This window comes from Chaetodon auriga, chromosome 3, assembly GCF_051107435.1.
Source record: "Chaetodon auriga isolate fChaAug3 chromosome 3, fChaAug3.hap1, whole genome shotgun sequence".
NCBI classification, from domain to species: Eukaryota; Metazoa; Chordata; class Actinopteri; order Chaetodontiformes; family Chaetodontidae; genus Chaetodon; species Chaetodon auriga.
In genome coordinates, this window is record NC_135076.1 from 30403052 (window position 1) to 30414059 (window position 11008).

The 11008-nt window shown below is 44.5% G+C and overlaps 1 protein-coding gene across 2 annotated transcripts in view; it reads right to left on the bottom strand.

Annotated features, from left to right (window-relative positions):
• The window catches only part of med16 (mediator complex subunit 16), a 10618-nt gene extending 1121 nt beyond the window's left edge, over positions 1-9497 (bottom strand). Inside the window, exons 1-15 of one of the 2 annotated variants that reach the window (XM_076727240.1) lie at positions 9458-9497; positions 9286-9355; positions 8277-8450; positions 7793-7900; positions 6357-6526; positions 5917-6198; positions 5673-5822; positions 5131-5236; positions 4857-5012; positions 4004-4224; positions 2964-3170; positions 1488-1698; positions 1282-1415; positions 629-821; positions 73-289 (exon numbers count right to left, since the gene is read on the bottom strand). In XM_076727240.1, coding sequence (XP_076583355.1) covers positions 73-289; positions 629-821; positions 1282-1415; positions 1488-1698; positions 2964-3170; positions 4004-4224; positions 4857-5012; positions 5131-5236; positions 5673-5822; positions 5917-6198; positions 6357-6526; positions 7793-7900; positions 8277-8415 — 2294 coding nt within the window. In that variant the 5' untranslated portion in view covers positions 8416-8450; positions 9286-9355; positions 9458-9497. Of the gene's footprint in view, positions 1-72; positions 290-628; positions 822-1281; positions 1416-1487; positions 1699-2963; positions 3171-4003; positions 4225-4856; positions 5013-5130; positions 5237-5672; positions 5823-5916; positions 6199-6356; positions 6527-7792; positions 7901-8276; positions 8451-9285; positions 9410-9457 lie in introns of those variants that run through there. The other variant, XM_076727239.1, reaches the window with a different exon arrangement.
• Between the last annotated feature and the right edge of the window lie 1511 nt (positions 9498-11008).

An 11008-nucleotide genomic window follows, 5' to 3' on the forward strand; every position in this document is an offset into this window, starting at 1 on the left:
TTTTTGATTGTCTTTGGGATAATCTCAGCGTGTTTCACCTGCAACCCCTCAGTCAGTTCAGGTGTGTATTACCTGGTGAAGACCTCCAGTGGGGTGGTGGAGCCCACTCCAGGCAGAGACGAAGCTTTTCCAAACTGCAGCCTGAGAGGGTGTTTGCCCTGGAGCTTGACGATGACGCCATCATTAACTGGGAGCCAGTCCATACTGGGAACCAGTAGCTGGCTGGGCAGTAGGCAGCACTCATCTATCAGACTTTCATCAGGGTCCTGGGGGGGGCCGTCATCCCGAGCTGAGACACAGACAGTCAGTTAATCAGTGAATGTGGCAACAACAAAACTAACATAGCGTCTGTGATAAGTAACAGAACAGGGGGAGGATGTCTGCAATCAGCCTGATGTGGCGGTTTATACGACCACAACGCCGCAGTTTTTATACCAGGATGGACGGACACGCGCTCCTGCCGTGGACACAAGCAAAATCTACCTACAGACCCCAATAATCCACAGAACGGGAGCTTGGGACCACTCTGAGACGTGTTGGGCAACATCAACAGTAAAAGGGCTCATGGTTCAGTCCTCTCAGGGAGGACCAGGTCAGGACCAAAAACAGAACGCTGGCAGTTCCTTACAGCAGAGCCACAGCCGGGTGAGCTGTCTGAACAACAGCTGCATGCTGTCTTGGGTGTCTGATGTGGCGGTGAAGGTGGGCAGGCAGCCAGGCTTCAGCAGACCCCAGATCCTGATCATCACCAACATCTCCCTCAGCATTCCCAAAGAAGCCCCGTCCCTCATGAAGCCAAACCCCGGCCGGACCATGGAGCCCTGCAGGATAGGAGGACAAAACATTGGCTCTGGTTGGGTTGTCGTTGAGTTATTGTCTTGTCAGCCATCTTACCCGTTTCTCCTTATGAGGACCACAGTGGAAATAAGCTTTTAGCTTTCTGGTGCTTTTATCCTCGATAGATTACCTGCATTGCAGGACTGGGGACTGCAGTTTTGTACAGACCTTTATTATTGATTTTATCCATCGAACAGTGTTAGACTTCACATTTATTTTTCCTTTATGAGAATGTTTTTTAACGTGCAGAAACACTTCTGAATGGCTGAAGAGGCGAGTCTAGCTGGAGGTCAGTCACTGGGTTGTGCTCTGTTGGTCGTTGGCTGATGTCTCATTGTTTGGAAGGAAGACCCTCCACCTCCACCTTCATTCCATGCTCCCCATGAAAGACATCTGCCGTTAGCTGTCATTACCTGGACCTTGCAGCTGTGTTTGTTTGCTCACCTGGTTTGGCAGGTTGGCCAGCAGGTAGAGGACAAAGTCTCCCACCCATTGGATGAGCTGCTGCAGGGACTGAAGGGGGGGGCCATCCAACACAAACTCCTCAGTCTTCAGATTGATCATCACTTTATCAATATCTGAGGAAACACACAGTGATCAGTCACTGATAATCACCTCCCATCCTCTCACCTGTTCCTAAGGTATCTCACCTAGATCAGTGTTCTTGGCACAGATCTCAGTCAGTCGGTCACCTGGACTCTTGTCAGGTGTGTTGAGGACGTGTGGCCTTAGCAAAGACTTTAAGGTGGAGCTGATGGCAATCAGCAGCAGTTTGGCGTGGAAGTCGCAGGCTCGAGCCGCCGTCGCCGTGGACAGTTTACAGAGAGACGCCTTCACCGCCACAATACGCGTCGCCAGTACCTGAGACAGACATCACTCTGGTTAAAGAGGGGACATACAGCTACACTGAGGCATCGTGGGATGTGTAGTTTACTGCTGTTGTTCCTGAGAAAATAAGGAAACTGGAAAAGGCTGAATTTCTTGAAGTGCACTTGAAATCAAAACTGCAGCTGGAAACAGTTAAAGTGTCTGAACGAGTTGAATGTTAACGTGTGAGATGTTCATGGCGAGTTGCAGCTGATGTTACCACACAGGACTAAGTTGAAAGCTGTCTGGCTGGACTGTGTGTGTTCAGAGTGATACTGTGGCCAAACTATTACAGATAGTCAGCGGCAGTGTCTAATGTGAATTCCTGGATATTAAATGTTTATCTGCAGTTTTCTGCACTAATATTTGTTCTTAGAGTATACTGAAGATCACGACATGATGTTACGCTAGAGTCGCAAAATGTAAGAAATGCAGTTGTACGAACATTTCTTTCCACTCACGCCTTAAGATGATTCAAAAAACTTATTTTAAAAAGAACTATTCTAATTATCTATTAACTCCCACAGCTCTTTGGTTTCTTTCTACGTCCTCGGATTTCTAGAACTCACTCTGTAAGAAGTTTTTTTAATCAGACTCACTGTGAATTCGGGTGCTTTGACTCATGTCTCTGGGTGCATGGAGACCTCCTCTGCTCTCTGCTGGTTTTGTGTCGTTTCCAGCTTCATTCATTCATGGTAAACACCAGTGACATGTAATGTACTGTGATGAATTGGTGAGGTATGCGCTGGTTATTGATTTCTCATGAAGTGGGTGTGTGTGTTGTGTGAACACAGTGGGACATGGACCACAGCCTGCTTTGCCCTGACCACAACTCCAGATTCTAGGGGCGTAGGTGCAGCCCTCTTAACTGTGGGAGCTGAAAGCAGCTGTATGAGGACAGCAGTAGATATGTCAGATGAACTCTACGGTGAAGCGCCACAGATAGTTGAAGTGTGTGCACTGTAAATACTAGAAGTGGTGGTTGGTAATGTAAGAAGCGACAGCAGTTTAAGTACCAGCTGAGGTATCTGAAACGTCAACTGAAGTTGACTGAACGGAGTTGGTAAACGTTTAGTGTTCAGTTTAAGCCCTGTGAGCAGTTGAAGTGGAAGCTGAACAGTAAGTGGTGGAAGAAGCTGAAGTGCCAGTCAGTATATAATCGATGACAGCTGTTGCTATTAGTTAAGTTCTTAAGTTCGACTCTACAGTCTGATCTGATTGACCGCCTCCTTGCCGTTCTCCCATCATGCCTTGCTGACCTGCTGCAGTGCCTGGTTCTGCCTCATGTATTCCTCATGCAGCTTCTCCACCAGGTTGTGGACCATGGTGGGCTGCACATGCAGAAGGACGTCCCACCAGTCGTAACCCGTCACCATGCAGTACTCCAGCAGGAACAGCAGATGGCGCAGGGTCGTGTTCATCTCCACCACCTGACCCATTGACGGCGACACTCGCAGCATGTGGAGCTTAAGAGGAAACAACCAAATCACCAAGATCGCCTTTTTCAAATGAAGCAACAGCTAAAGAAGCTGAAATGAGGTGTTTTCTACCCACGGCTGATGCAGAGACAGTAATCTGCATCTTTGTTTCATCCAGACTTGATAACAACAAACTCTGTTTGTATCGCACCTTTCATAGAGGAACTGCAGCTCAAAGTGCTTCACAAGAAAGAAATCACGTGCACCAAGTGAGTGCACATAAGAAATGAATGCAAAATGAGTTGAGTTTGCATCTCTGGGCAGATTAAAATGGTTCACAAGATAGAACTACTGACCCCACGTGGGGAAATTCACTTGTTACAGACAGCATGAATAAAAAGGAGAGGTAGAAAAAATAAAACAAACAATGCGTCTGCATGTACTGCTGTCACGTGGATTTTGTCGTACAGTGATTTTTATGTTGATCTGTTCTGCACACATGGCATCTATTTCCTGTCTGTCCAAAACACGGTGTCCCTCCGGTAAATTCCCTAGTTGTGTGCGACCTCTCCTGTCTAATGCAGGTCTGACTTATGCCAGTGTTTTGTCAAAGCTTGTAAGTGCACCGACCACCAAACAAAAGTAGACGACAAGCAGCTTGAACTGCTGCAGCAACATGTGTTGAATAAAAAAGGTCGGAGTTCAGCCTCCTGGATGGAGAAATGTGTAACTGGAACTGAGTGAACTTTGTGAAATGAAGCTAACTTCAGTTAAAGCTGTTAATTTAGAGGTACATCTCCCTCAGCAACACACAGGTTCAGCCAACTTCAGCAACAATATCAAGCATGTTTAAAAAAATCTTTGCGAGTACGACTCCTCACCTTGCCGTGGTTATCGACTCCGGCCAGTGCCAGTGAGGTCCAGGAGAACTGCAGGGCCTTGAAGTGGAGGGCGGGGCCTCCGGTTCTTTGGCGCTTGATGGCGGACTCGTCTCCGGGTCTTTGACCTGAGGAGGCCGAAGAGCCATAAAAAATCCCCATAGTGTGGAGGGAGAGGCGGTGGAGGATTTGAATACTGCCATCGTGGAAGGCCAGAGCCAGACCTGAAAACACAGGAGGATGGAGACAACCGGTTCTTAAGCAGCCGGTCTGCAGGTGAGGTTGGTTTAAGAGTCTAGGCGTTTGCATCAGAGGTGGGGTGAGGAGACATCTGTAAACCCTTCATACAGTAAGTTATTTTTGCACAGGCCAAAACCTGTTCTTAGTGACGCCTTAGAATTGCTCTGTAACTCGTTAGAAAACTGTTCATTAACTATCAATAAAGCCATCAGTCACTGAAAAACGTTTTATAAAGCGCAGCTTATTTGAAAATGTTTGATTCCACCATCTTAGGAAAAGGTAATAAAACACAAGGATTCACCTCTGAATCAAAATACAGATCAAACCATTTATCTCCACAAATACATGTTTACAGCCTTGTACTCTCTACAGGTCTTCTTCTCAGGCTGCTTAAAGCACCAGCCTCCACCAGTCAGAGGGTTACGACTGCCTGAATGTAGCCTGGGCCTGGACCTGGTTTCTTTCAAGAGTCCAAAGGTTCTGGACAGACATTTCGCAGAGAAGCCATTCTCATTTAAGCACACGTGTAACTGATGAAGACTGGTCCAGGTCCAGGTACTAGTACTAAATTCCTGACACACCCATACAGCTGAGAAACAGGCAAAGTTCTCCTCACCAAGTCCAGGGCAGAACTTGGTGTCTGACGCCACCTTCAGGTCAGTGTTGGAGATGGAAATGGGCAGTTTGGGCAGAGCTACGGCCGACACTCGCTCCAGATCGTTGGTGGTTGTGAGGATCCGCCACTTCAGGATGGTCGGCTGCTTCTCCCCAACTGGACAAAGGCAGGAAGTAAGAGACGCTGAGACTTGACACAGAGTGAACTGTGATCCACCATCACCTCAACAATTAGAACCTTTTTAAACCAGTTAGAACCAGTCTGTGTTTCCTACCGACTGGTGATCGGTGCTGGAAGATGTTGTTGACAGGAAGTCCCTCCTTCCTCAGAGACCAACACTCCACGATGCTGCCGCTCTGATTGGATGCACACAGCAGAACCTGTGACACAAACATTCTGTCAGGTTCTCTGTTTCTGCAACAGTTGCAGGTTCTGTGTGATAGGCTCGATTTGATGATCTATTCTTCATGTTCTCAGATCTGTCAGAACAGAAATGAAATAAAACGTCTCTGTTGTTTGGATTTACTGAGTACCCATTCAGAGTTCTCCCTGGTTCTGATGGCTCTCTGTGGGTCTCCTGGGTAGTTGTTCAGAGTTCTCTCTGGTTCTACTGGTTACCTGTTCAGAGTTCTCTCTGGTTTCCCTGGTTACCTGCTTAGAGTTCTTTCTGGTTCTATTGGTTACCTGTTGAGATTTCTTTCTGGTTCTTCTGACTACCTGTTCAGAGTTCTTTCTTGTTCAACTGGTTACCTGTTCAGAGTTCTCTCTGGTTTCCCTGGTTACCTGTTCAGAGTTCTTTCTTGTTCAACTGGTTACCTGTTCAGAGTTCTCTCTGGTGAGGAACTTGAGGTGGGTGACTGCAGGGTATTTTTCCCTCCTCATGGGGTCGGTGGTGCAGCGCAGGAACAGAGACGGTAACAGTTCGGTGTCAATGCGACACTTCTCGCTCACCACACTGACCACCACCTGAACACACAGAACGTTGTTTATTTCATCTTATTGGTAGAACCAGTAAAGGTCAGAGGTCAATGCGATAATCAGGTGTTCTTCTGGTTCTGACCTTGTAAAACTGGACGGGAGACGAGCTGCTGCCATCAGTGGCTGCCACTACGATGTTCCCTCCTCCAGTGAAGGCGATGTCGGCTAATGCCACCCGTCCTCTCAGCCGGCAGAGGCTCTCGCTGGCTGTCAGCAGAGCTCCACCCGGCTTCAACAAGGACACGGTGACCAAACCGCTCACTGTCACCGCCAACCAGCCCTCCATCGGCTTCCCACCAAACAGAGTCAGAGATGGAGAGAACTTCACCCGAGAAAACTTCTCACCAAAGTTTGTAGAACCCGACTGAACCAAAACAAAACAAGTAAACACAATTCACTTACTTGTCTGCAGGTGAATATATAACAAATACTTACTGTTGTCCACATAAGTCTAAAGCTAAAATATATGTATTATTTTCGACATGTGTTGGCCTTATATGTTTATGCGTCAGCGAGTGTTACCATCTCGACATGCAGGGCAAGCTTGACTCCATTGTGAAGCCAGCTCAGGGCTACGATTGGATCTCCATGCAGAGAGCTGGACAGGATGCTCTCCCAGCTGTTCACCAGGTGATCTGACATCGACCAGCATTTAATGTGACCATCACCGTCTGCAGACAGCAGCCTCGACCCTGCACACACAAACAAACAGACCCATAAATACACAAGCTGAGGCATGGATGAGCTCCAGTAAATTCTCAGGGTCCGTTCTGCAGTCATACAGCAGAGGGGATGTTCACACACTCATACGGGTGTAACGGTGCTGTTCTGAAGACTGTGTGGCAGGGCAGGTGATGTGCAAAATCCGACCAAGCTGTCAAGCTGTGTACTGCTGGAAGTAGAGACAGAAGTAGAGACTCGGAAGGAGTAGTTTGAATTGAGTGGATGAAGTTCGTATGCTGCTGCATGTTGTTTATCACCTGGTTGTGAGTTGATAACCACACACACATGTATATACGCATGCACAACCAACTTTGTAAGGGTGATGTTCTGAAAATAAAGGCACCATAAAGAGATCATCAACCTTCATCTTTGAGTCTTGGGGGAATAAGTGGACTGCGTTCTGACAGACGCGCACTTTGTGATTGTACATAGAGAAGCCAGTCAGTATTACAGGTGCACAAAATTCACAGCATGTACCTCAGTTTTAGGGCTGTGACCCTTCAGTATGTTTTCAGTACAGTGTAGAAAGCAAAAAAATGTAGAAGAATCACATTAGCCATTTCCACAGCTTTTCCCATAAAAAACTAACATGCTCATGGTGAACTCACATCGAAGTGCTGCGATCGGATACTTAAATGCTGCATTTTTTACACTGAGTCTGATCACAGGTCTGCAGACATGAACACTCCTACAGCAACAGTTATTGCTTTGGTCTGAATGTGCAGTGAGATGCTGCCTGAACGCTGCGGGGAGAATGATTCACCTTCCACTCTGTTTCTGTCTCGTTATACTAACGATGTTGAAAATGTTTGCAAACGGTTCTAACTGATTGTAACGTCAGTCCCGCGCCACTGTAACTTAACGGGAAACCACAATGCTCCCATACAATGAAGCAGTGACGCTACATGAGCTGGACACATGCTGCAACTGATACACAACAACTGGTGCACTGCTAGAACGTTCCAGCCAAAACACAAGTTCAACAATTTCTAGTCTTTTTTGGATGAGTTTTCTTCTTAATAAACCAGTGAAATAATAAGAATAATAATACTAACAAAAAAAAACACTTTTTAAAACTATGAAACAAAGTGCTTTACATAGATGCAGAGCTAATTAAAGCAAATTAGCACCAAAACTACAAAACATAAAAAACAGTGAATTAAATACAATAGTCAAATAAAATAAAATACATAAAACACAGTAAAACTGGAAAAATGAAATGAAGTTCAGCTCACCTGACTGGTCCCATTCCAGACAGGAAATGACCTCAGTGTGTCCAGAGTTGATGGAGTAAACGTCCCAGGGGTGCTCAGTGTCGATGATGTGGATCATGTGACTAACATCTGAGGCGCGTGCACGCGTGCACGCACGCGCACGCACGCACGCACACACAAACACACACAGACACACACAGACAGACACACACACACAGACACACAGACACACACACACACACACACAGACAAACACACACACACACACACAGAGACACACACACACACACACACACACACACACACACACACACACACGGTTAAAGTCGCCTCGCCACCTCTTGAATGATGTTCTGGTGAATAAAGCTGGAACCTCACAGTTCACGTGTGTGCGTGCATGTGTGTGTGTGTGTGTGTGTGTGTGTGTGTTGGTGGATGTATCTGTGCTGCAGGAGTGTGTGTGTGTGTGTGCGTGCGTGCGCGTGTCTGTGCTGCAGGTGCCTACCTTTGTCGTCGTCCTCATTCTTCAGATCTGTGGTGAAGGCCACCAGGTTTCTGCAGGACCAGGAGCAGACCAGAGGGATGGAGGGACGGTGAGTACTCTTTGGACGTTTCTCCCACTCACACACGTATGCTAACTCCATGATTTAACCACAGAAGAAGACACTGGAGGCCTCACCTAAAAACACAGAGACACAAGTGACCAAGGTGCTGTGTTTCTGACTATGTTTTAGACAGAAATGACTTCACATGATTACAGAGTAAACGACCTAAATGTGTATAATGTGTAATATAAGTACAAAGCTGTTTACACATTAACACTTTAATACATATAAAACATTAGTGAAGAAAGACAGTCTGCATAATGAATATTTTTTGGCACTTTGTACATTTTGTTGATTAATTTATTTAGCATTCTTCAACAAAGGCCTGTATACTAAATGCTAGCTGTCCTTTTATGTTACTCACAAAACCAAAGTTATATAAATGGATGAATAAACAAGTGAAAGTATGCAGCTGCGTGTAGTGAGGAGGATGGTGGTACGGCAGCAGGGTGAACAGGCTGGCTGTAGTATCCTCTAACTTATTTCTTACCATGTGTACTATCAAATTTTTACCTGAAACGTAGTGGTAATTGTAGTGTTTTCATATAGCAGTATTGCGGTTTTTACTGGGGTAAAGGATCTGAATACTTCTTCAACTTTTGCCATTCTCCTGTACGACTTCCCTGCGACCATTCACTGCGAACTCCCTTCAAAAAACTCTGAATTTAAGGAATATTCCCTGTAATGGCATGTACGGAGGGTGGCTGTACTTTCAATGTAAACGCCGAGACTTTCCAGTTAAAACCAGCAGCTCTGTGCAGAAGGTATATGCCGAATTAAACCAGACTTCAATCAGAATACAGTTCAGGTAATATGTGGTAGTTAGTAGTAGTTTCTTAGTATGTGAAGAAGCCGTGAGTTAAACCGTTTAAATGGAGAACTGTCACTTACCCGCTAACGTTACCTTACCGTATTTTAATTCCAGCTCCAGTAACGCAGATAAAAACCAACACCGTTTTCCTCACAAGTGAACTTTAACCTTTAAAATGGAAAACAGAAAATACATCAGTGGAGTCCGTTTAAGCCTAATAGAATATTAGTAAACTACGAATACTGATGTTCGCCAGTGTTGAACACAAACCTTTCACAATTCATTCAGTCCAATAGCGTATCAGGACCACACAGACCATCTAGCTGACTCTAATTCTGCCTGTCAGTAAAATATTTAACAAAACTATAAAAACTGATAATATGGGTTATCTGTGTCTTACTTCTTCTATATTGTTTCTACGACATGTCTGAATAATGTCTACAACATTTGTATCGATTTTGTTAGACTGTCATTTGTGTTTATCTGACGCGGCGCCGCTGGATCGCCGCCTCTGAATGGGGGAATTTTATTTCCTCAGCAGGGACTTACAGGTGCATCAGTCGAGTTGCAGGACACTGTACACATTTCTAATAACATATTTTGTCCCATGTGTCAACAATTCTTGACAGGAAGATGTGGTTTGTGGTCCTATTAAATCTATCTATATACAATAACCTCAGGAATGATGGCAAAAATGTGACAAACTGCACACTGTAGGAGATAACTAACTCCACAAGATAGAGAAGATCTGAATATTAATTCCAGAGTGAAAGCAGTACAAAAGATGCTAAATCATTGGCTCACACGGGACTTATCTATACTGGGTAGGATTCTTCTGTCCAAAGCAGATTGTCTTTCAAGACTTATTTACGCTTGCCATTCTCTGCACACTTATTCAAAAATGATTAAATCTGCTAACTCTGTTATATTCAAGTTCATATGGAAGAACAAGACTCATTATCTCCATAAATCACAACTGGTTAGGGGCTATGCTAATTGGGGCTTGAATGCCATGGAATTTGAATCCGTAATTGCATCCTTTAGAATCAAATGTTTGAAAGATTGTATGTCTCAATCCCAATCTATATGGTACCATATCCCCAACAAAATTTTTAATAAGGTTGGAGGGATTGATTTCTTGCTTAAATGTGACTTTGAGTTGTCGAAAATTCCTGTAAAACTATCCAATTTCCACAAGCAAGTATTACAGTTTGGGAGGATGATGTTTACCCATAATTTTTCTCCACACAACTCTTTGCTGTGGAACAACAGAGTTATTACCATAAACAAAAAATCCATATTCAAATCTGATCGGTATAACAGTGGGTTAGTGTTTGTCTATGATCTACTGAAACAACTGCTTTCCTTTGAGGACGTCACCACAAAGTATAACATTGTTATCTCAAGAAGAGGGTATGAAAAGATCTGCAAAGCAATTCCTACTCCTTTAATCCGACTGATACACAATAGTATGCAGTTTTCTTTGATTACACCCTTTCTGCCCACTCTAAAAATTGGAGATATCAATTTCTTGGATAAAAAATGTAACAGCAAATTGATAAACAAATAATTTTTGCTGACTTTATTTCAAACTCTGTTTAGGACAACATAGAGGTTTCCTTAAAGAGACGGACTTTTTCTTTTTATATATCTTGCCCTGTTGCTCCTAAAGTAAAAGAAACCCATTTTAAAATAGTATCAGCAATATACCCTGGCAGTGATTTTCTGCACTAAAGATTTAAATTTGCTGTTGATCCATGTGCCTTTTGCGCTTCAGAGGCTGAAACTGTTGAACATCTATTTTTTAAATGTTCCTTTGTC